This window comes from Nuphar pumila, chromosome 9 (genome assembly GCF_984573655.1).
Source record: "Nuphar pumila chromosome 9, dmNupPumi1.hap1.1, whole genome shotgun sequence".
NCBI lineage: Eukaryota > Viridiplantae > Streptophyta > Magnoliopsida > Nymphaeales > Nymphaeaceae > Nuphar > Nuphar pumila.
Genome location: NC_143257.1, coordinates 54,126,402 through 54,152,991, shown reverse-complemented (window position 1 = coordinate 54,152,991; position 26,590 = coordinate 54,126,402). Strand labels below are relative to the sequence as shown.

General features: G+C 40.1%; 1 protein-coding gene across 3 annotated transcripts in view; it reads left to right on the top strand.

The window, feature by feature from the left end:
- The first annotated feature begins 15,825 nt into the window (after window positions 1-15,825).
- The window catches only part of LOC149828593 (myosin-17-like), a 120,644-nt gene continuing 109,879 nt past the window's right edge, over window positions 15,826-26,590 (top strand). For all 3 annotated transcript variants that reach the window (XR_016434309.1, XM_090017648.1, XM_090017647.1), the window contains exon 1: window positions 15,826-16,141. Coding sequence is in view for 2 of the 3 variants with exons in the window: in XM_090017648.1 (XP_089873774.1) it covers window positions 16,139-16,141 (3 nt within the window). In the remaining variant the exon portion in view is untranslated. The remainder of the gene's footprint in view (window positions 16,142-26,590) is intronic.

Genomic DNA, 26,590 nt, shown 5'->3' with positions numbered 1-26,590 from the left:
CTCTCTAATGGGTGAGAAAGACTCCCATTTTTCTCTTGGTTTCAGGCTAAATGGCTCAAATTATCACGTGTAGGTCGAAAATATGGAAGCTCACATCAAAGAGAAAGGGCTTTGGGGTTACATTCAAGGCTCGATTCCGGAACCAAAGCCTAAAATTACTTTGGTTAAAGAAGGGGAAATCAAAATCCTTGAGGGAGATGAAAGAACTAATGCTCTTGAGGAATATAGTAGGAAACATGAGGAATGGGAAATGAAGAATTTCAAGATCTTGTCTTGAATTTTCTCTTCCGTTGAGACAAGAATTAATGCCAACATTATAAAGTTTAAAAAGGCTTCTCAAGCGTAGGAGTATTTTGAGAAGTTGTATACTTCTTGTTAGTTTTTCAATATTCAGGTCGTTCCATGCATGAGAGTGGAGAAACAGAGAGAGAGAGAGAGAAAGGGAGAGAGAAGCTGGAGAAAAACCGATACCCTATTATCTTAGGGTTGTCTGCTGTGTAAACCCATTTATATTAACATGCTATTACAAAGATTAGGGTACTAAAGTACCATCATTACAATAAAGTAAATTACACAATGCCATTAATGAGAAGTTAATGTCACGGGTCTGGATCTCCAGATCCATGTCCCGTAACAAGGGAAAACACTTCTTTTCACCCTCCCTCAAGTTGTGCATGATCTTAAACCATGAACAACTTGCCTTTTAACATCCAAAATCTGTCTTTTGTCAATCCTTTTGTAAATATATCTGCCACTTGATCTGTAGTTCGTACAAATTCGGGCTCAATCCCTTTCTCTTCTACCTTTTGTCTCACAAAATGCTGGTCTATTTCTGTAATAACCGGAAAAAAATTAAGTTTGGATTCGGGTCGGATCCAGACCCAGACTCGAATGGAGGCACCGCCTCCCGTGTTTTTAACACAGGGAGGCAGGGGTTTCAAAGATAACCCCCCCCCCTTCTTCCTCTCTCGCTGTCTCTCTCCCTCACCGCCTCTCGGTCTCTCTCTCTCGCTCTTCTGCGACCACGCCGATGCTGCCGCCACCTGCGACCTGCCACCGACGCCGCCGCTGCCGTTGCTGCCGTCGATGATTTCCAGTTACGCTCCTCGTTTGTTTTTCTTCTTCGTCTCCCCTATTTCCTCCCGCCTCCTCTTCTTCTTCTTCGGGAGAGATCGGCCGACAGGGGGCTGTGCCCCTGTCATCGGCAGGGGGACTCCCCCCAGCCTCTCTCTTTTTGGGTCGACTGACAGGGGGCAGAGCCCTCCCTACTGTCTTTTTTGGTCAGGGGAGGGGTCGAGCCCCCCTCCCTGCACCATCGTCTTCTTCTCTCCTTTTTAGTCGGCAGAGGCGACGCCTCCTGTCGCCTGTGTCCGACTGGTTGGCAGGGGGTGATGCCCCCCCCCCCTGCCGCCTGTTGTTGATCGACTGGCAGGGGTTTGCAGCCCTTGCCCCTCACTCTCTCTCTGTTATCGTTGGCTGGTAGGGGCTGTGGCCCCTACCTAACGTCTTTTGACAGGACGACAAGGGCATTGACCCTACCGCCTGACACTTTTGGATCGGCAGGGGCTAAAGCTCCTGCATGTTGTTTCTGGGAGGTCGGTAGGGGCTGGAGCCCTGTCTGTCCTTCGTCGACAGGGGCGACGTCCCCTGTCGCTTGCATTTGTTCTTCGGCAGTAAGGGTCGTTGGGCCCTGCCTCGCATTTCTTCAAAGTTGGCGGGGACCGTTGCCCCCTGCACCTTGTTTGTTTTCCGGTAGGGGGTTTCGCCCCTCTGCCTTGATCTTGTTGCCTTTGGTGCTCTTCTGCATTCTACAGGGAGTTGAGCTCCCTGCCTAACCTCATATCGGGGTCCGGTACTACTGCAGGTCTTACCGGACCCACTTCTCATTTGTATTTTAGCATGCTAACCTTTTTAGCATCACAGGTTGAATGGTGGATCCTGCTCGCTCTTCATGGCTTGAGCTCATGCTTACCTCCGCAGCTGACATACGAGGACCGTCACCTCTTAAGGTAGGGGAAGATTGCACAGAAGACTTGGACAATTGAATTGAGTTCAATTAATTAAAAAGGACAATTAAATAAATATATATACATATATATATCATATATATTTATATGAGTACGCATTTAACTCAAGGACGCGGTTTCGCGATCCTTGTCTTTTACTTTGCCGTCGTGCATCACACAAAGGTTCTGCGTTGCACTCCCGCTTGCGGTCTTTACTTTACCATTGCGCGTTGTGCCGAAGGGTTGTGTTGCACTTCTGCTTGCCGCCTTTACTTTGCCGTCGCGCTTTGCGCTAGGCTCTTGCTTTTGCATGTGTTGTTTCTGCCTTGATATTGCAGATGACGTGCAGGTTCTTGTTCTTTGTGTATGCCTTAAAGGCATCCTCGTGGAGGATGCAAGGGGCATTTACCACTCTCCCTCTTACGACAAGAGTTCAGTTGGGAGCTCGCGATACACCTTCGTCTAAGGAGAGGGATACCTCGCAAGGATCTTGGCTCTTCGTGTGTGCAGTCCTGCAGAGTCGACTTGAGATTTCAGGGAGCTGCGCAAAAGCATCAAAGATTGCTCCCAATCGAAGCATTTGGAAGGATGTGACTGGCTGGTTCTGCTCGCCTTCTTGGCATATCTCGGGTGATCCCGAATTGGGGGTTCAAGCGAACTTCTTAGCGGGTGTTCTGTTGAGAAACCCGTATCCCGTCTATCGAGGCCGGTATCGAGTCATGCGAGACATGTAGATACCCCGATAGCGGATGTGATTCGAGATAATCACATGCATCATGTTGGCACAAGGTACTGTTGTTTCAAAAGATAGAGTAAAGTTGATAAACTTTACATCTTTGTGAAACACTCCTGTTGAGGCTTCTATTAAGGAGCTATACCCCCTTCATCCTAGAGTACTTGTAGTTGTGCACGACACGTCTAGTACTGCAATGATCGGATGAGAAGGTCGTGCGACCTCGGATAGTGCTAAATGCACAATGCTGTAATCACATAAATGACCTCACATTCGCCTTCACTGGCAAGATGCTCGAGTGGTTTAAATACCACAACATAGAATGGGTAGTTAGTTAAGCAACCCTTAACGTACCTATTCGCTTCTTTGTGTCTGTCAAGGGAGAGGGCAGAGCGGTACAAACTCCAATGGACAGGTTGTTAACAACCACCCTACGGGCAACGATCCGGCCTCCCCAGTCATTGGAGTTAGGAGAAAGGGGCTACATTTGTTAGCTCAACACTTTTGTAGAAGTTGGATGCGTCCGTGGCACAGCCTCCTTTGGGAAATCCTCTCTCGGCTAAAGTCGTCCCTTTGGAGCGAACTCAACTAGCTATTCGGGTTATTGAAAATACATAGAATAACAGACGCCCGAACTAGTCTCAGTTGGTTCTACGTTTTGCCTGTGCGTACCCGCAGGTTCGTAATTATCGAAACATAAGGTCTGTTCACACTGGTGGTTGAGTCATGAGCTTTGCTTGCACTACTGCTTCTCTTGCACTACTGATTCGCTTGCACTACTGCTTCGCCTGCACTACTAATTCGCTTGCTTGCTCGATAGTTCAATATGCTACTCGTTGAGTTGTGCACGCCTGTCAAGGCGTTACTCTAGTTGGTTAAACTGCTTACGCAGTTCTTTGCGGAGTAATAAGGAGTTTCTCATACTAGTAAAATGATTATGATAATAGCATTATACCAGTTGCTATATATTAGCATGTGACTCGCTTTATCCCTTGGTCGAACTGTTTGGTGCTTATTATAGCGTAGCACTTGTTGGCTTGCATCTCTTATGATTGATGTGATTGCATACAGCTCGTAATCTACGAACTGGTGGCAACTAGGATTGATGTGGTCGCTTGTCTTATAAGTTGCTTACATATTGTGATATAACTGTCGCCGTATGATTGCTTATGAATGACTTGTGATGTAATGGTTTATGCCCTACAACTAATTTAATTACTTGTCGATGGACTGAGTCATTTTATGGTAATTATATGCTTTACGAGCATTGTTATGAGTGCTTGTCTTATTCAGTTGTTTTGTTTGGCTGACGGGTAGAGTTAGTTACCCTTCGCCCATAGAATCAACTGAATTGCCGTATCTGCACATTCTCATGTGTCGTTTATACATGCTTTGAGGGCCTATTTGAGGATTGCAATATTCCTTGTGGCAATCATACGATGCGTAGGATTATATGCTTCTGCGTGGAGTGATATGATGCATATTTCTTGTGTACATGCTTGTGACCATATTATGGCTACTGACATCGAGAGCAGTCAACTGTTCGGAGCAGTCGATTGTATAGATGCGTGTATCACCGAGTAGGGTGTTTGTCGAGCAGCTGATCTCCAAAGGATTATCTGCGAGGGCGTGTATGATCAAGACCAGGTACCCGACTAGAGTGGGAGATCTCTGTGAGGAGCTACACTGTCCACGAACGGGTAGCCGCAAAGACGGTGAACTCCTGTGAGGAAGTGTATGGTTCAAGACCAGGTATACCATCTAGGGCGGAATTCCTTGTGAGGTTATACATTTCTCAGACCAGGTGATCCGGCGTTGATCTTGTTGTTTGTATTAGTGGCTATCGACCCTAAAAACGATCATTTGTGTTGATGCGTGTATCTCAATGATTTTCATTGGATAAGGCATTTGTTGGAGACTCGCTTCCCAAAGGTTTCGTTGTGGGGGTATGTATGATCAAGATCAGGTGACCCACCTAGAGTGGAAGATCTCTGTGAGGATGTACACTGTCCACGAACGAGTAGCCGCAAAGACGGTGAACTCCTGTGAGGAAGTGTAGGGTCCAAGATCAGGTATACTCTCTAGGGCGGTAATTCCTTGTCCGGTCGTATATCTCTCAGACTGAACGATCCGATGTGGATCTTGTGTTTTTGCTTACCATAGAAAGTTATGGTGAGCTGTGACGATCTTCTGAGATTGTTTGTGATAGCTAACTATGAATTCATAGTTTCGGCTTTCTGTTTTAGCATGATTACATGCAGAACTCAGGTGTGAGAATCAGATCGTTAGCGATTTGAGTTAGTGATCATGTTTTGGACCTTCTATGAAAGGGTGAGCTTTTCTGAGAAGGTATGACGCCTTAGTGTGTCATAACCGGTGACGGTTAGCCGCGTAAGACTTTGAGAGATAAGGATAGATTAAGGTTGTTCAGGACAACGCGTTTGTTAGAAGTAGTGAGCGACAAACGATGTCCTGATGGTGATTAGATGTTGTGACCTCGTTCTAGGAACGAGAACAAGCTAGTTGTGTGGTGGTTCACAGCCTACGATCAATTGAATCGTATGCTGCGTTTGTTAGTTGCACTGCTTATTTGCTTTGAACTGCTTACTTGCGTTTAATTGCTTACTGTTTACACTACTTATGCATTTGCACTGCTTACTCTCTTGCACTACTTACTCGCTCGCACACCTTATTCGCTTGTACTGCTTACGTGTTTGCACTATTCACTTGCTTGCATTGCTTGCCTGTTTAACGGCATATCTGCTTTAAACTGCGTAACCTACTGAATTAAATGTACTTAATTCAGTTCCTTGTAGTCTCTCTTGTGCACCTACTAGTTTTTTGTGAAACTAACTCATTCTATGGGTACAGGTGATGATTAGGTACACTACGGGCGATGGCGCGATTGCAAGATGACTTTAATACTTCTTCTTCCTGCTCTTAGCTCGCGTCCTGGACGCTTGAGTTTGTATCGGATTTTCCCTTAGGATATCTGAATCTTGTCAGTTTTGGTTCTTTTAGCTAACGTGCCCAAAGTTGTCAGCTTGCCTTTTGATTTGTCAAAGAAAAATCTTCCGCTGATTTCATAAACAAACTCTGAAGGAAAGAGATATTTCTAGCCTCTTGCCTGCTTTTCTGAAAAGGTTCGCAAGTTTGAAATTTGGGGAGTTACAACATGCTATCAGAGCTAAGGGAAGTAAGGATTCTTGACCATTGAGCATCCGCATCGCGCTGTAAGTATACAATTTTTCTTATTTTATAGATGTTTTTAGCATTGTTAAGCTAAATGGCTTGACACGTTTTGCTTATGTACTAGCATTGCTGGGTTTTTGTGAACTACTCATATTACGCATGAATAGTAAAGATGTTTTTGGCTTCTTTTTCGAGTTTCCTCAGATTTTGATCTTTGGTATCCCTTGTTTACATCAAGGATGGTAAAGCACTCGAACAAAGATTCGGGTTAAGAATGGTCAAACATTGGGGAAAATTACCCTGACTTGTATTTTTACTAATGTAGGTCAAGGTAATTTTGCGGACGAAATTCTTTTAAGGGGGGTAGGATGTAATAACCGAAAAAAAAATTTAAGTTTGGATTCGGGTCGGATCCGGACCTAGACCCGAATGGAGGCACCGCCTCACGTGTTTTTAACACAGGGAGGCAGGGGTTTCAAAGATAACCCCCTCCTTCTTCCTCTCTCGTTGTCTCTCTCCCTCACCGCCTCTCGGTCTCTCTCTCGCTCCTCTGCAACCACGCCGACGTACCCGCCACCTGCGACCTGCCACCGACGTCACCGCTGCCACTACTGCCGTCGATGATTTCCAGGTACGCTCCTCGTCCGTTTTTCTTCTTCGTCTCCCCTATTTCCTCCTGCCTCCTCTTCTTCTTCTCCGGGAGAGATCGGCCGACAGGGGGATGCGCCCCTGTCGTCGGCAAGGGGACTCCCCCCAGCCTCTCTCTCTTTGGGTCGACTGACAGGGGGAAGAGCCCCCTGTCGTCGCCATTCGTCGGCAAGGGGCTCCGCCCCCTGTCACTTACTATGTCGGCAGGGGGCTCCGCCCCCTATCGCTTACTGTTTTGGCAGGGGGCTCTGCCCCCTGTCACTTGTTGGTTCAGCAGGGGGCTCAGCCCCCTGTCACTTGCCGTGTCGACAGAGGGCTCCGCTCCCCCTGTCCCTCTTGTTTCGCCGGCAGGGAGCGAAGCTCCCTGTGTCGGCCCATCTTTTCGGCAGGGGCTTTTGCCCCCTACCTTTTTTCGGATTTTTCGGCAGGGGCGGAGCCCTGCCTCTTCGTGGTTCTTCCGGCAGAGGAGGGGCTTGCCCCCTCCTCTCTGTTCCCTCTATTCGGCAAGGGAGGGGCACGACCCCTCCCTGCTTCTATTACGGCAGGGGAGGGGTCGAGCCCCTCCTCCCTGCTCCCTACGCCTCATGACGGCAGGGGAGGTTCGAACCCTCCCTGCTACCTTTGACGGCAGGGGAGGGTTGAGCCCTCCCTGCTGCCTCTTTTGGTTAGGGGAGGGGTCGAGCCCCCCTCCCTGCACCATCGTCCTCTTCTCTCCTTTTCAGTCGACAGGGGCGACGCCTCCTGTCATCTATGTCCGACTGGTTGGCAGGGGGTGATGCCCCCCCCTGCCGCCTATTGTTGATCGACTGGCAGGGGTTTGCAGCCCCTGTCCCTCACTCTCTCTGTTATCGTTGGCTGGTAGGGGTTGTGGCCCCTACCTAACGTCTTTTGACAGGACGACAGGGGCATTGACCCTGCCGCCTGACACTTTTGGATCGGCAGGGCCCCCTGCCTGTCGTTTCTGGGAGGTCGGCAGGGGCTGGAGCCCTGCCTGTCCTTCGTCGATAGGGGCGACGTCCCCTATCGCCTGCATTTGTTCTTCGGCAGTAAGGGTCGTTGGGCCCTGCCTCGCATTTCTTCAAAGTTGGCGGGGACCGTTGCCCCCTGCACCTTGTTTGTTTTCTGGTAGGGGGTTTCGTTCCTCTGCCTTGATCTTGCTGCCTTTGGTGCTCTTCTGCATTCTGCAGGGAGTTGAGCTCTCTGCCTAACCTCGTATCGGGGTCCGGTACTACTGCAGGTCTTACCGGACCCACTTCTCATTTGTATTTTAGCATGCTAACCTTTTTAGCATCACAGGTTGAATGGTGGATCTTGCTTGCTCTTCATGGCTTGAGCTCGTGCTTACCTCCGCAGCTGACATACGAGGACTGTCACCTCTTAAGGTAGGGAAAGATTGCACAGAAGACTTGGACAATTGAATTGAGTTCAATTAATTAAAAAGGACAATTAAATAAATATATATGTATATATATATCATATATATATTTATATGAGTACGCATTTAACTCAAGGACGCGGTTTCGCGATCCTTGTCCTTTACTTTGCCGTCGTGCATCACGCAAAGGTTCTACGTTGCACTCTCGCTTGCGGTCTTTACTTTGCCATTGCGCGTTGTGCCAGGGGGTTGCGTTGCACTTCTGCTTGCCGCCTTTACTTTTTTGTCGCGCTTTGCGCTAGGCTCTTGCTTTTGCATGTGTTGTTTTTGCCTTGATATTGCAGATGACGTGCAGGTTCTTGTTCTTTGCTTATGCCTTGAAGGCATCCTCGTGGAGGATGCAAGGGGCATTTACCACTCTCCCTCTTGCGACAAGAGTTCAGTTGGGAGCTCGCGATACACCTTCGTCTAAGGAGAGGGATACCTCGCAAGGATCCTGGCTCTTCGTGTGTGCAGTCCTGCAAAGTCGACTTGAGATTTCAGAGAGCTGCGCAAAAGCATCAAAGATTGCTCCCAATCGAAGCATTTGGAAGGATGTGATTGGCTGGTTCTGCTCGCCCTCTTGGCATATCTCGGGTGATCCCGAATTGGGATTTCAAGTGAACTTCTTAGCGGGTGTTCTGTTGAAAAACCCGTATTCAGTCTATCGAGGCCGGTATCGAGTCATGCGAGACATGTAGATACCCCGATAGCGGATGTGATTCGAGATAATCACATGCATCATGTTGGCACAAGGTACTGCTGTTTCAAAAGATAAAGTAAAGTTGATAAACTTTACATCTTTGTGAAACACTCCTATTAAGGCTTCTATTAAGGAGCTATACCCCCTTCATCCTAGAGTACTTGTAGTTGTGCACAACACGTCTAGTACTGCGATGATCGGATGAGACGGTCGTGCGACCTCAGATAGTGCTAAATGCACAATGCTGTAATCACATAAATGGCCTCACATTCGCCTTCACTGGCAATATGCTCGAGTGGTTTAAATACCACAACATAGAATGAGTCGTTAGTTAAGCAACCTCTAACGTACCTATTCGCTTCTTTGTGTCTGTCAAGGGAGAGGACAGAGCGGTACAAACTCCAATGGACAGGTTGTTAACAACCACCCTACGGGCAACGATCCGGCCTCCCCAGTCATTGGAGTTAGGGGAAAGGGGCTACATTTGTTAGCTCAACACTTCTGCAGAAGTTGGATGCGTCCGTGGCACAGCCTCCTTTGGGGAATCCTCTCTCGGCTAAAGCCGTCCCTTTGGAGCGAACTCAACTAGCTATTCGGGTTATTGAAAATACATAGAATAATAGACGCCCGAACTAGTCTCAGTTGGTTCTACGTTTTGCCTGCGCGTATCCGCAGGTTCGTAATTATCGAAACATAAGGTCTGTTCACACTGGTCGTTGAGTCATGAGCTTTGCTTGCACTACTGTTTCTCTTGGACTACTGCTTCACCTGCACTACTAATTTGCTTGCTTGCTCGATAGTTCAATATGCTACTCGTTGAGTTGTGCACGCCTGTCAAGGCGTTACTCTAGTTGGTTAAACTGCTTACGCAGTTCTTTGCGGAGTAATAAGAAGTTTCTCATACTAGTTAAATGCTTATAATAATAGCATTATACCAGTTGCTACATATTAGCATGTGACTCGCTTTATCCCTTGGTCGAACTGTTTGGTGCTTATTGTAGCATAGCACTTGTTGGCTTGCATCTCTTATGATTGATGTGATTGCATACAACTCGTAATCTACGAAATGGTGGCAACTAGGATTGATGTGGCCGCTTGTCTTATAAGCTGCTTACATATTGTGATATAACTGTCGCCGTATGATTGCTTATGAATGACTTGTGATGTAATGGTTTATGCCCTACAACTAATTTAATTACTTGTCGATGGACTGAGCCATTTTATGGTAATTATATGCTTTACGAGCATTGTTATGAGTGCTTGTCTTATTCAGTTGTTTTGTTTGGCTGACGGGTAGAGTTAGTTACCCTTCACTATAGAATTAACTGAATTGCCATATCTGTGCGTTCTCATGTGTCGTTTACACATGCTTTGAGGGCCTATTTGAGGATTGCAATATTCCTTGTGGCAATCATACAATGCGTAGGGTTATATGCTTCTGCGTGGAGTGATACGATGCATTTTCATGTTTATTTGTCGACCAATAGACTTACTAGTCGATTAATCCTTTCACGCCATATTTTCTAAAAAGTCATTTTTGTCAAATTAGACGACCAAAGGTTTTATCAGTGGACTCGACAAAATGTCTGTTTTCTGGAAAATTAGCAGCACTCGACTAATGATTTTATCAGTCGATTGAACAGAACATGTGTTTTCTGAAAATTTAGCAGCAGTCGACTAATGCTTTTATCAGTCGACCGAACAGAATGTTTGTTTTTCAGAAGATTTTAGCAGCAGTCGACTGAAAAGTTTTTCAGTCTACTGATGTTATTATCAGTCGACTAATTTTTCTATAGTCGACTAAGTTTCAAAAGTTCTGATTTTCAAACGGCTCGCTTAACAGATCAGTCGACCGACGATAACTGTCAGTTTACTAATAACTAACTATTAGTCGACTAACTGATGTTACAGTTGACTAATTTTGTCGTTTTCCTGAAACTTCAAAAAGGCGTGTCTTTTCATTTTTCAAACGTTTTGATCGTTCAAAATGGACGGTTTTGACACTCTTTCATACTCTCAACGTATGAAATCTTTCAACTATAAATATGAGTGCATTTTACACTAAAAAATAACTTGAATTCAATCGATTTGAATCATTTACTTCTTGCTTTTCACTCCTATTCATTCAAGTATTTGTTTTCTCACTCACTTGATAATTTCACTTCAGTTTTTCACTCAAATCACTTTGAGAGATAGTGAATTCGTGAGTAGAGTATTTCAACAACCTCAAAAGCCAATTGCATCTCATTTGCATTCAAAAGAAAGGCTCATAGGTTGTATTGTAAGTTGTTACTTATTTTCTATAAAAAGGACTCATTGGTTTAAAGGAGTTGTTTGCTTTCAGTAGGGTTGTTACTGAAAGTGGGACCGATTTTGGTTTGTGTGATCTTGTAGTTAACAAGGTTGATAGTGAAAATCTCAAGCGGGTTTTGCTTGGGGACTGGATGTAGGTCGGGATAGACCGAACCAGAATAAAATATTGTGGTCGTTGTGTGTTTGCTTTTCAAATTGCAAAATCCTTCAATATTCCGTAGACAATTTATAAAGCACTATTCACCCCCCCTTTAGTGCTCGTTGCCTCGATCCTAGTGCACTTTCAAATTTTGCCAAAACTACTATTAAAGTAGTTCTGAATACTTAAAAACATTTAGAAAAATTTGAACAGAGCTTCCCCTGCGTAGAGGCAGGCTTGGATAAAATTTTGGCAAAATTGTCAAAATTTAAATCCAAAAGAAATAGAGTTAGGGTTCAGAAAGAGAATAGGGAAGCTCAGAAAGTATGAATTCGAATTTAATAGAGAGTTTCTGAATACTAACCTTGTTTAGTTGATTTGTGCAGCACTTCCGCTATTCAAATTTGATTTTTCTGCTAAATTTAGCAGAACTTCTGCAGGCAACGCTCCTGGGGCTGGATTTAGCTTGTCGAAACTTCAATGAAGGAACAAATCTTGTCTAGAGAGAGAGAAAAGAGGCTAGAAAGGGATTCTCAGAAAAAAATTGAGATTCTAAGGAGGTTTAGGCTTAAAAGTTAGAGAGAGAAACTCAAGGTTAGAGAGCTAAATTTGGAGAGAGAGAGAGAACTTAAAGAGAGATAGGACTTCAGAACTTGGGTAGAGAGAGAGGGGGTATTTATAGGAGAGAGAGGAGGTGTCACCCCTCCCTATGGGACCCACTTTGGTGACATTTGTCACCAAAGTAAATAAAATATAATTTTTTAAAATGACACTTGTCATTGTTCTGACAAGTGTCAAATGGAGAGAGAGGATTAGTGTCACCTCCTTACTGAGGAGTGACACTTGTCCTCCCATGGTTTTGGGAAACCATGGCCTGTCCATGGTTTTGGGCCAGTGGTTTTTCTAAAACCATTGTCTTAGATTAAAATATTATAAATTAATATATTTTATTCAATTTGCTACTTTTTAATACCCAAATTAACCTTGGCTCAATCCCATCTTTCAGAATTGCCATAAGGAGATTTAGAATTACTTGATTGTCATTCTGCAGTTCAATACATTACATAGCCTGCCATTGAAAAAGGTAAATTACTGTTTTTGTCCCTGACAATTTTATTAATTCCCTGAAAATTTCCCTAAAAGAAAAATTACCATTTTGACCTTATATAGTTGGGTATTTTACCGAAAATGCCACTGAATTGGCAAATTACTAAGCTACCCTTGACAATTTGACTAATGACTAGAATGTCCCTGAATTCCGGTTTTCGAACAAGCCTCAACAAAATTTTATCAGGATTTCAAATATAGATTCAAATCTTTACTTTGAACAATATTAACCATAAAAATCAGGGTTTTAACACTATAATTTACATTCAGAATAAATCAAAATTAAAACTTGAATTTTCTTCAGAATTTATAAATCATTAAAAAATTTGGGTATTACCGGACCGCTTCCCCTATAGGACAGGGCTACCAAGAGCTAGTCACAACACTAGACGTGCTATGACAGCAACACCCATGGCTGCACGACCTGATCTGGCCCTCCCAACGCATAGCACACCAGATGGAAAGGGAATCGATTGGTCTGGTCCATTCGAACTGCAGGGCACCAAAGCGAAGAAGGGAAAAATGGCCATGGTAGAGCTTGACCTGCAGTTATAGACTTGGTCTAGAGTTGTAGTTGCATGCAACTACACCATACATGCCGCAACAAGCCACGGTTCTGCAGAGGACATCAGCAGCAATGTGCGGCAAGGGCGGGTTGCATTGTTTCGTCACGCACGCCAATGCTCGCCCAAAACTATAGAGGAAGGAAAGGAAGAAAATGAAAGTGGGCAGCTAGCTGCAGTAGACCGACCCACCATCATGAGATTCTTTGTTGCAGCATGGCATGCTGCTGAAGTAGCAAGGCTCACGAACTGTGAGGTTCAGTGGCCCAATGGCCAAAAGATAAACGCCACACAAGCAATGGGGAAATACACCGCAGTCGTGGGTGCCAAAAATGGTGCTCCTTGCACTCATTGCAGCAAGGGGGTCACCAAAAGCGTTCAAGCCGCACCCATGCTCGCAGTCCCCTCATGCGTGAGGCCAACCATGCTCATACGTGTTGTATAAAAAGTCAGGAAGGGAAAGAAAATACAACAACTTGCAATGGAAAAGAAAAATACATGGCATCCGAAGGAGTGCGTGTGTGCGTTGTGAACAAATAAGGAAGAAACCCATTGAGGGTTCTACTCAGCCTATCTCCCATGCATTTCAGAAAATGCATGTGGGAGAGCATGGCTTCATGCTCTAAGTTTAAGTCTTTGTAAAAATGAAAGTTGGAAGCAAATCTCACCTTACGATTCTTCTAGAATGGTGGAGAATAAAGGATCTCCTCTTACTTGGGGGTGTAGAGAGGAGTCCCACGTGGTACCCGACCCTACATACTAGCAAGAAAGAGAGGAGAAAGAGGGATGTATGGTCGGCTAGGGTGAGAGGGAGCCCACGGTTGGGGAGAGAGCGAGAGAGAAGGGAGAGAGAAAGAGAGAGGAGAGAATGAGCTCTCTATCTTTCTTAGGGTTTTATAGGTTTAGGGTTTTAAATCCAACAGATGAGACTTAATCTAAGAAATGGATGGTTGTGGTTCATTCACTTAAGTGTCACACCCTTCTAGGCAGTGACACTTTTGTAAATAACCTCTCCAGCTCAAAAACACCCCTATGAGTTTTTTTTTTTTAAATCTTCTTGAAAAACTTTTCAATAGTACCTCTTTAGGGCACTATTCACGCACTATTCATGAAGGCCCCCACTATGCTTCATTATTTTATTCATTTCATCATTTTTTTGTGAAATTATACTTAGGTTTTGAAATCATCTTTCTAAATTCTCGAAAAAATCAAACATTTTTTTAAAAACCACTTCTCTTGTCCAGAATATCTAAAATCAAATGGGTTTAAGCTTTTAAAAATAATTTTTGACTCATATGAATATATGTATTCATTCTAGGGTTTTGTATATATATATATATATATATATAAGCATTTCTAAAATTCTATCATTTTTTTTAAAAGAAGTTTCTTAAATTTATGCAAAGACTCAAGAAATTTTCTTAAAATCTCAATTCTAAGAACAAGTGTTTGAAATGCCATGGTTTCATGCGTTTAAATAAATATTTCAAGCTTCGATTAATAGGGCTACATAAATACATTCAAAGAAGAAAAATTGTATTATGCAAATTAAAAATTTCCAAAAATTTTATGGGTCTTACACATAAAATTGCACATACACGACAACTTAAGAGTCATTTCCTATTAACCAAACCATGTTGTTTGCTGGAGATTGCACTTTGGATCATCAATTTTTATGTAAAAATGTGATTTTTTGAGTGATGAAACAAATTGTGGGTTGCTGACTTTTTAAGCCCTTGAAAAACCAATTTTCATGTTGCAAAAGTATGAACGAAAATCTGTTTTGCACTAAGGAAACCATATTGATCACTTTTAATAGGTTAGATCTAAAAGAAAAGTGAGAAAATAATGTTTACTACTGGATTGCATGTAAAAAAGACTAGTGCTTACAAATATATATAGGGATAGCATTTGATAATGACACCATTACTGACAAATGCCTCTGCGTCTCCCATGTGCGAGTAGGTTGTTTTGATCCAAACCGGGCTGATGGATGGATTCAGCATATTCAAAATAGTGGAACTAGTTTTTGGATCATGTTTCTTAAAAAACAACAACACGATTTTATGACTTGTGAAAGTATCACACACAGTAGGCTGTGGATTTCGGAAAGCCTTACAAAATCATGCTCATCTGTCATAATCGGACAATTCAAGAGCAGATTTCCACTAAGTGAAACATGTAGATCACATTATAAGGTTGGTTTTATGAAAAACAACAAAAAAACGAAAAAAGCGTTTGTATGTAATGGTGGCATTACCATATATTATCCCATATTTTGATATATATATCGTTGTTTGTTGACAATCAAAAAATGATTTGGCAATTTTTCTGATCTTCATCGTTGGATCACCTAATCGTCCACTCCTCGCCAATTGGTCTTCTATGCCTTGGAATTGGATAAAATCCCATTTGGGTTGGAGCATAGACCGCCAGATAGGACCTGAACATGAACCTATAGACCCGGCTGTGGGCAGCGGGCTGCGGGCTGTGGACAACCCAACCCGTTAGGCATTACAATCATTTTTGCCAACATGCTCACACGTGTTACACGTTCAGTGGCAGCTGTGCCGTGCGCTACATTTTCGCAAGCCGATGCCTTTTCAACAAAATATTTCATTTTTTAATTAAAAAACAGGAAAAAGGACGGCGTCGTTACACTGTAGCCGATTGGGTGCTGTGCCAGTCATGAATGTCCCACAGACAGAGAGAGAGAGTAAAAAAGCAAAATTTAAAACTCACCACGACACAATCACCTGGTTAATTACATGCATGCGCTGCATTGATTATTAATTAATTGCTAATAAACCCTAATGCGTGTTCAGGCAAAAGAGAAAATGTACAACCACACCATCAACGACTGAACACGATCACAGAAGAAGAAGAAGAAGAAGAAGAAGATAAATATATATATATATATATATATATATATATATATATATATATATATATATATCGAAAACGACACCTTTTTTCGTTCCCCTCCTTCTTTCCTCTTTTTCTTGTTTTTATTTCTCCAAAAGCTTCAAATTCACCGTCGTCATCATCATCCTGATTCCTGATTAAGAAACTAGTTTCTCCTTCAAAGTACGACACCCTTTTCTTTTCTTTCTTTTTGGGGGAGGGGGGAGGATTTTGTATATAATCCTTTCTTCCCCGTCCCTTTTTCTCTTTTCGCCCTCCCGGTTTTCCCAATTCCTTTCACCCGATCTACGATCCACCCGCTTCTCCCCGATCATCACTCACGACTGGTTCGTCCTCGTCCTCGTTGTTGTCTTCTACTTCATCGGGACTCTGGAGCGCCGTCTTCGTAATCGAAGATGGTGAGTTCCTTATTTGGAAACCCTAATTCTTATCGATCCTTTTGCTGTTTAAGTGTTTTGCACCAATCAGTACTGTCAATTTGATGGATTGATGGAACGCGACGATTTCGTGGTTCCCAGAGTGGAATTTCTATGCGCGATTCGGTCGGGAATCACGTTGAATTTTGCTTGGGAATAGTCAAAGGGATCGGTGGTTTTTGCTATGTCCTGTTTGCGTCATCTGTTCTTTGTATTTGATTGTTGATCATAAGAAGAATTTGATCATTTTCACTGGGAAATTGGAGATGGAACTTTTTTTTATTAGCTACTGGGGTTAGGCAGATCCCTATCAGATTAGAAATCTGTCATATTACAAATCCAGATAATGAGGATGGATAAGGAAAGAGGACATTCCCACTTTTAGTTGGTCTTTTAGTACAAGATTCAACAGCGAATTTTGTTTAGAGTTCAATTGAGATGATCTTGATTGCTTATTTCTAGAGTTTCTTTGGTTATTAGTATTGACTGCTTTGATGTGTGTCATGCTTCAATCCTTGATGATGCGCAGTTTCAATTTGTAAACTTTCTACTATAATGTTCATTTTGGTTGCAAGCATGTGTGAATCTATGCACTTGATTTTGATTGTGATGCTTATATTGGCCACCTTGCACATGCATATTCGTGTGCCATATTTATCAGTCACATGACAAATTGCTGAAACATATCCTTGGTGGAGGAAACCATGCAAGTCACCTAAATCAACGGAGAAGTGTCATGTTGCTTTGGGGCTGCACTCTTGAAGCGAATAGTAGGCATTATGTTGAATCTTTAGACTGATCTTTAGTAGCCAACCTATCTTCTATATTCTATAAACTAGGTTAGCATGAAAATTCTCACTTCCATCATTAAAAAAAAATTGCTTTATCTTTTTTATGTACCATAAGTTAATCATGTTAACATAATATATATCTTTTTTAGAAAATGCATAATGTCAAATCCTCGTGTGTTAAATTGTGCATATTTTCTCTATGACAAGCTGTTGCAATCTCTCTAAATCTTCTTACTAATGCTATTCGATAAATTCCAGTGGCTCATGTTAGCTTGTCAACATCTTACCTCAAATGCGACGGCTGGATCGTCAAAGTTGCCATGTTTGAACCATGGTTATTCCTTAGGATTTCTTTTAAAAGAAAAAAAAAGGAAATCTGTCAGTCATTAGGGCACATATATCATTAGCCATGTTTAGGCACTAGTTTTTTAAAGATGCCATACTATCAAAATCCTATTTATGATGCATAATTGCACACACACACACATGCACACACAGACACAGACACAGACACACATGTGCACACATACACACATGTATGGCTTTGGCTATGCTAATTTCAGCTTAGCATTTTATTCATCTGTAAGTTCCTTTTGAATTGCTACTCTTAATAAGGGAAGACTTCAACACTAAGGAATTTCTTGCTTCTCCACTAAAATCTAAAGCATAGAATGTAATGCCCCAAGATTTGAAAACCAGAAAAAATGCAAAAAATTTTAAACTTTTCTTTTCGAAGTATCAACGAAAACTTTCTTAACTTTTGGTCAAAACCTCGGGCAGGTTACTGAACGATCAATCACAATAATACTGAATTTAAGGTAGTTAACATTTACCAAAATGATTCCATTCCATAGACAGAGTAATTTACAAAATTTTGAATAACAATAATGTTTTCCAAAACTAGTAAAGTTTGTTCAAAAACTCAGTTCCCGGGAAAGGAAAATGACTAACTCTATGATGCCGCCTCAGCTTCTCGCAAACCCTCTGTTTCAGTTACTCAATACCTAAAATGGTTTTAGTAGGTGGTTAGAATAACCCTCAATAGGAATACAATAACAAAACATACTACTTGTATAGAAATAGGTTTACATGAAATAACAGTCTTTTCATGTAAATAAGCAATTATCGGTGCAGATAAATAACAATTCAATATCATATGCAATAGTCTTACCCATGCATGATTATTCAATTTATGCATGACTTACCAATGCAAGCGAAAAAATCATTATGGTTATAACTTATAATTCTTTTCATTTACATTTTCTTTCTTAGATAGTGCATGTCATGCTTCACTACATGCACAATAACTCTTTGTGAGTACAACACAAATATACAGATTAGAGGCTCCGCCCCGGGGTATATTTAATCAACTTGTATTTTGTTACCCTGGCCTTGCACATCCTCTCCGGTCTCAGAGTGAGGGACAATATAGTCGAGAGAAAAATTTCAACACTCGCAACCTGATGTACCATAATTTACTTTCAGTCACCCCGCGCCCTTGGTGGTATCTGTCCACTATCTCCGTGGCTGGGGAAGCAACCTTCCATAATCAACAATATCCCACTGAGCCTTATATACCGCTTACTCTCTTATTGTAAGCTACACGAGAATTATTATACACATTCTTTATCATTTGATTAACTCTATTGACGTAAATGCTTTAAACAATTAATTAATCTTTTACCGCTTCAATAGCTTGTACTAGCATAAGCACGTATGGTTTCAATTAACCTTATCATAAGGTTCTCGGCCACCCATTTAGGGCAGTATCACATATCGTTCCAGTTGACTGTACACAAGGTTGGAGCCACTCATCCGAGCTCGAGCCATAACAATTTCATAACATATTTTTCATAATGGACATTGTGCGATACATACATACATCATTCAATATCATTTCATCATTCATAAGCATAATAATCATGCTAACATGTATCGTAAATTCTAAAATGCACTCGGAGGTGCATGTTCGTAAAACTTCAAAATGCACGAATATGCTCTTAAAGCTTGAACATATACTAGTCTTTATTGAAAACATATTCAAAATATTCACATATGGATATGTTGTTATTGTAGGCCTACATCGTAGTGCGTGAAGAGAGAGAGAGAAAGTGTCAAGAAAAACAAGAGGTGGAGTGGGTGCCGACTGGGCACGCCAGTGACTTCTGCTCACCTGAAGGGAAGCTGGCCACCATGAGAGAGAGAGAGAGAGAGAGAGAGAGAGAGAGAGAGAGAGAGAGAGAGAGAGAGAGTGGGTAGGTAAGGAAAAAGCAGAGTAGGTAGGGCGCTTGATGGGAGGTAGAAGTGATGGGCATTTGGGTTTGGATTTGGTGAGAGTCACTTGGGTCTCATTAAATCAAAATCCAATCTTTAATATTATATATATATATATATATATATATATATAGAGAGAGAGAGAGAGAGAGAGAGGTGCTAGATGGGTTTTTCTGCTCTTCTGGTGTTTTTTTTCGCAGTTCCGACCCCATAAATGTGTTGGGCATGGCCGATTTATGAATCCACACCTGGATCATGTGTTTTCGATAAAAAAAATGATATTTGGAGCCTAAAAGATTTACAAAGATTTTAGACTGTTGATTTCTTGAACCTTATAAAAATCCACCCATGTGTCGGAATCAAACACTTCAAGAGTTGATCCTTATAAAATCAAGTATATAGATTACATATGTACAGTCAAAATTTAAAAATAAAACGAAAAAACATGAAAAAATCATTTAGCACGTATCATTTAGCATATTTCATTTAGCACCTACCCATTACTCTATATATATCTCTTAACACATATATATTTAATTAAATTCATTTGGGCCTTTTGTTGATCCAAAATCTTATTATATGCATTTATTTTTGTAATCTTATTTTCTTAATGGGATCCAATTGGGTATTCAAGTGGATCCAATATCTTTTTTTTTAATGGGATCCTTTTCGGCCCAAAACTCGCTTTTTACTTAGTGGGATCTATTTGGGTCTCCAAATAGATCCGAAACTCACTTTGCTTAGTGGGATCCTATTGGGTCTTGTTATCATCGCAAAATTTTTACTTTTTGCGAGTCAAACTGACATTTGAAAAAGATTTTGAAAATAACTCGCCTCCGTTTTAAAATGCGGGATAATTCCGAAGAATAGGACTCACCTGTCGGTACGAGGTTCAACCGTTCATGGCGCCTTTACCAGGGGTAATTGAACCAAGGATCAATTGTATGCTTAACTTTTCTCAACTTGTCTAAATCATGTTCTATTTCCTAAATGCACAAAGAATCAGGCATGTGCTATGGATTTCTGAAAATGCATATTTGAAAACATGATGTTTGCTTCAAAGATTGAAAAATATTTGGAAAATGAACTCTTTGAAAATCGTGAATCATGATTGAGATACTGTATTTGAGAAAGTGAAAATCGATTTATGAAGAAATATAAGGATTTTGTGAAAATCGATTTTGAGAAATGTGAAATAGCTTTGGAAGACTTGATTTCTTTGAATTCAAACTTTGAAATTGAAAATATAACTTAGAAAATCAAATTTGGAACTTGGGAAATACTTAAAATATCGTTGGCAAATCCATATTTTGAGAAAATCGATTTTTGAATAAGACTTAGAAAAATTTTGAGAAAATTGATTTTTCTGAATTGAAATTGAAATCCGTAAATGCATGAATTGAATGAATATGGATTTGAAATACTTGGTTTTGAGGAATTGAGGAAATCCTTTTTGTATTTTTGAGAAATGCAGTGCATTTTTGAAGTTAGCCTAAGAGTGTAGGCTGAATGTGGCTAATACGAAGATTACAAATCTGGGTCTCATTCGTATTCTGACTATGACCATAAATACAAATTCCACCAAGTTTGTCAACTCCATAAGAGCTAGTGCACGTGCCATTCGTGTAGACCATAGTGAATTCATGAAAATGTGCATGAATGATACATTCATCAGACATTTAATATTTGCAGAATTAAACTATATGCAATGCAATCCTAGTCTAAGCTGAAATTTAAATTCTTATTCCAAATTTAATTTAATTTACATCACTATTGAATTTAAATGTCTGAAAATAAAGTCTTCAATGTCCCTGCAAAACTAGAAAACTTTGTTAGAGATGATATGTTGGCTTTTCTAGATTTATCCAGTAATATCTAGAAATTACTGGATTTTGCTAGATATAAGCATTTTCCATGATTCCCTTAAATCAAAATGATGAAATATGAAATAAAATTGAATAAATATGAAAGTGGAATTTGAAATTTCGAAATTGGGGTCAAAATGACCAAAATACCTCTGATAGCAAGACTATGACCTTGAAATCAAGGTTTTTAGAAAGATATTTTATAAAAATGCAAGTATTAAAATTCAAATAAGAATAAATTGAACTAAGTATGATATGACATGATTAAAAATATGAAAATTAGGGTTTAGAATTTCGAAATTGAGGTCAAATGACCAAATTGCCCCTGATAGCAAGACTATGGCCTTGAAATTAGGGTTTTCTGAAATAGATTTTGGTAAAACTTGAGATTTATGATGGAACTAAACACAAAATCAAACATGAAACATCCTAACATGATTATAAACATGAACAAACCCTAAAAACATGCACTTATACACGAAAATCAAGAAATATCACAAAAATTGTGATTTTGGCAGTGTTTTTTGATCTTTCAGGTATCCTGTTTTGCAATTTTATTAATTCAGACATCAAACGGATTCCAAAACTCATAAAAATTGGTACCTGCACTTGTTATAACCCTAAAATCAGTCTCGAATTGCAAAAATAATTTTTTGACATTATTTTAATCCGAAAATTGCATTAAAACCCTAAAATAAGCTATTTTTAGCCTAAATCACAAACCAGTTTCAGAGTTAGACCCGAATCAAGGGTCAATACTCCATTAAAACTTCTGAAATTTTACAGAGACAAATTAGGAAGAAAAACAGAGATTTCCCAATTTACAGATCGGAAAAAGCATCTCCGGTTAGGGAGAAACCCTTCTGGCAATCTGAACTAAAATCTAACAAACCTAACAGGGGTTAAAACAACTACTTCAGATTTAAAATACATGAATAAATATCAATGTTCATAAAAAATATGTGAGATTTTAGCCGTGAACAGTGAACAAAAAGATAACAATACTCACTTTTTACAGATCACGAATCGGATCTGTGGTTTAGGATATATAAACAACATAAGTCTGATTAGGGTTTTGGTAAACCCTAACGAGTTTTAAATTTAAAATCACATTTTCTGTGAGAGGAAAAATACTAAACAGATATAAAAAAATCTCAAAATTTCACAGTAGATAGATCTAATCACTATGAATCCATGACATTTTACAAATCTCAAATCGGATATAAGATGAGAAAAATATCATAACAACAAGTTATCCTTTGGATTTTAGCAATGATTTTAAAGTTTTAAAAACCCGATTTGATGTTGGATTTTTCTGACAGGGTTCTCGAATCCCAAAAACTCTGATTTTTTTACAGTAGTTAATTTACACATCCATGTATCACATATAAAAAACCCAACAATTAACAGTGAATATTTCATTACGAAACAGCATGCTCTTTTCTGTTCTAAACTAAAAACACACAGAAATCTACGAAACTTAGGAAATCATGCATTAACTAATGAAAAACAATAAAATAAACACTAAAACAGTAAAATAAAAATTATTTCTATGCTGGAAAATGTGTAATAAACATGAATAAACAAATAAATAAATAAAATACAGGGAATCAATGACTGAAATTTGATGTTACCTTTAAAAGCATGGATTTAACCCATTAAAAGGGTAAATCACATGTTTTATTGGTTAATAATATAAAAAATAATGCAATAAACGATTCTAATGGATTAGAATCATGAAAAACAACATGAAATAGAGTTAGATCATCTTCTTGAATTGATTTTGGGTTCTTGAATGAAATCGATGGTTAAATCCATGAACACAAGAGTTTCCATGGTGAAATCTATTGAAAAATAAAAAAAACTAATAAAAAAATAATATTAAATAACTCATCTTGGGGCTGCAGCTGCAATGGAGGAAGGTGGAGGTGCTGGAAAGGAGAGAGAAGCCACGAAAATTTGAGAGAAAAAGAGCTCCCTTTGACCCCCTTTAGGTCCCTTATTTATAGATTTTTTTTTTGATTTGTTTAGGAAGAGTTTTGATTTTTTTGGACTCTTTTTAATTGTTTTTGATAAACCACATGGGGAGGATGATTTTTTTTAGAGAATTCTAACCTAAATGGACTCTAATTAATCCCTAATTAAACCCTAAAAAGTCCAAATGTGGCACCACCTAGTATGGACCCACATTTGGTTTTTAAAACCCGAATTTAAAACCTTTAAAAACCAATGGTTTAAAAGTTAAATAAAATTGATTTTTAAAATTGCTTTTGACTCCTTTAAACCCCTAACCTAACTAGGACAATGACTAACCCTAGTCTAACCTTGACTTCTTCAAATGTGGCTCCACCTCGAGTGGGCTCCTCTTGAATTTTCAAAAACAATTTTAAAACTTGAAAATGAGAGGTTTTTCAAAAGAGATTCAAAAGTAGACTTTGAGATTGAAAGTTTTGAAATTGTACAGAGTCTTGACTGAGTCAAAAATCCTCTGGATATAGCGCTAACTCAGTGGACCCCACATCAGAGTTTTGAAAATTTGAAATTAATACTGAAAATGACTTTTAAAAGGGGTTAAAATCAATAGTTGAAATTCAGAATTTTTGAAAATAGAGTCTCAAGCGAACTGAAACTCCGGGCTAGAGTCCTGAAATTTTAAGACTCTGAGATTTTGGATTTTAAAAGCTAAATGAAGGAGTTTTTGAAAAGATTTTATAAAAAATGGTGAAATAAGTCAGAAAATACCAGAGTTACCGGAAGCGCCTAGCTAAAAGGGGAAGCGCGCTTCGGAAGCGCGAAACGTCGCGCTTCCGAAGCGTGGGGGGAAGCGTCCCCCTTTTTTGGGAAGCGCGTTTCCCTTTAATGGGGGACGCGCTTCCCTTTAATGGGAAGAGCGCTTCCCATCACGCTTCCCCCACGCTTCCCCCTCGCTTCCCCCTCGCTTCCCCCACGCTTCCCCTGTTTTTTTCAATTTTTTTGTATTTTTTGTATTTTTTATTTTTATTTTTTTCGCTTCCCCCTCGCTTCCGATACGCTTCCTAGGTCGCTTCCGAGACGCTTCCTAGGTCGCTTCCGAGACACTTCCCGAATCGCTCCTAAGTGGTCCCACGCTTCCCCGCTTCCTAAAATTTTGAAAGTGCCTCGCTTCCCGCTCCCGCTTCCCGTATCGCTTCCCGCTCCCGCTTCCTCAACTGGCAACCATGGAAAATACTGTCAGGGTTAGACTCCTAACTCAATCAGGACTCTGAAATAGAGTCCTGGATTAACTGGACTCTTGCAGAAGAGTCCTGATTCAACTAGGATTTTGAAATTTTGGCCAAAACAGAAGATTTTGAAAGGTTTTTTCTGAAAACAGGTAAAAAGGTAGTAAAAATTAGAGTTTTGATCCGACTAGGACTCTGAAAAAAGAGTCCTGATTCAACTAGGACTCTAAGATTTTGGCAAAAATGGAGAAAACGGACAAGGGATAGGACCATAACTGGTTCAAAATCAGAATGATGTTTTAAAAAGGTTCAAAAAGATTCAAACTGATGAAAATACAGAGTCCTGATCCAACTAGGACTCTAAAAAAATTTTGAGATTTTTGATAAATGAAGGAATCCAAAAGCGACACCATGTAAATGGGCCTCATTTGAGAATTGAAATCAATTGAAATTGAGTTTGAAATGAATCCAGATTGTTTTTTGAGAAAATGCTTCAAAATATAAGGTCCTGGGGGTTGGCAAACGACAAAATGTTGATTAAAAACCCGGGTTTTAAAATTGTTTTTGAAAGAAAAGTTTTAAAACCCGAATCTAGATTAAATATCTTGAAAACAGGAGTGCTGGATCTCGATAATGAGATGTGATGACATTCAATGCTATGCAATGTGATGAAATGATATGTCGAATACATGCAGTGATATGCAACAACACATGAAATGCATGAACACTGGACAAGGGTGAAAATTTGGGGTGTTTACAGGTCTCCAAATGGATCCAAAACACTTTCTACATTAGAGGGGATCTATTTGGGTCTCAAATGGATCCAAATCTCTTCTATGTATGGTTTAAAGTTTAAACCCGGATATGAGTCTAAACTCTACCCAAACCCATTTGGGTTGATCTAAATCATACGAAGATCCAAATACCTTGTAAAAACCTCGTAAATTCTCCAATTAAACATCTAATAACTTGAATAAATGCTGAACTATTACCGATACTGAATTTTCTAATTCAATCGACTGATAATTTGTCAGAAAAACGATATTTAACTAAATAACTCACAAAAATTCCTATTTTATTAATTTTGAAACTTATGAGAAATTTGCGGATTTTACATAGGGTGTGGACCTAGGGATGGTAAACATACTGACTTATTGCTGGGCTATGTTTGGTTCACATGGAGCTCATTTATGCTCATCAAGTGGCCTCAACAAGCTAAACCATGAACTGCTTGTTTAGCTTGAGTAAGTCAAAGCACTAACAGAGAGTGCTTTGTTTGGCTTCGTTCAACTCGTGCAAAGGACATATATAACATTTAAGTGCAGAATATGTTACAAAAATCAATTACTGTGCATGGCATGCAAGAAGGAGGTTCGATGTTCAAATCCCATTGTTCTCATGTTGATAACACACTGCAATTCTTTCTGCACGAACCAGCTTGGGCTCAGCTCACCTGGCTCAGGTTCATGCTCGAGCTTGAGCTCTGCTCAGTTTGCCATGAGCCCAAGCTGGGTATAGATGTAAATGAGATGATCCCGAACAAAGGTTGTTTGGCTCATTTGCCAGCCTTGTGTAGACCCTCTGAATGTTTTGTGGTAGTGCCATAAGCAGTAAGTACTCGAGCAAAGGAGTCTCCATTACTAATTTGGAATCCATATCTTGCCCAAGTTTTTAACTGGATGCTCTACTTATACACATATTCCCTTTTGAAATTTAACCTATTTGAATTCAATTGAATTCATCGAGGTTTATGTTAAAAAGTGTACTCATCCATGTAACTATATATAATATAATATATAATATATTTATTTCTTTTATATTTATTTATTTCTTTTCTTTTTCTTTCTTCTTTTTTGTATTTTTATTTTTGTCTAGTTCAATTTGAACTAGACCTTAAACTAGTCAAGATCCAACTAGATCTTGACTAGTTGATGTAGCCATTGGTCTAGTCCAACGACTACAATTAGAGCCGTTGAAGTAGCTCCAACGACTGTATGATTCTCTCCCTCTCACTTTGTGTATGAATAAAGGGTGTTCCCCCTCTCCAATGTAATAATGCTTTTATGCATTTCATGTGAATGAAATAAAGTTTATTATTTTATCTTTTGTGTTCTTCCATTTATGCCCTTTCGTGGGTTATGATTGCATAGACACCTATTACAAACATTTGTGCTTTCGTGGAAGATCCTCATTTTCTTACATGGTATCGGAGCTTGAAAGCTTCTAGATCTTGGAGAGTTTTCACCTCATTTTTCGTGCCTCTTTAACGAAAGTTGATTCATCTTCTTGTCCACGATTCAA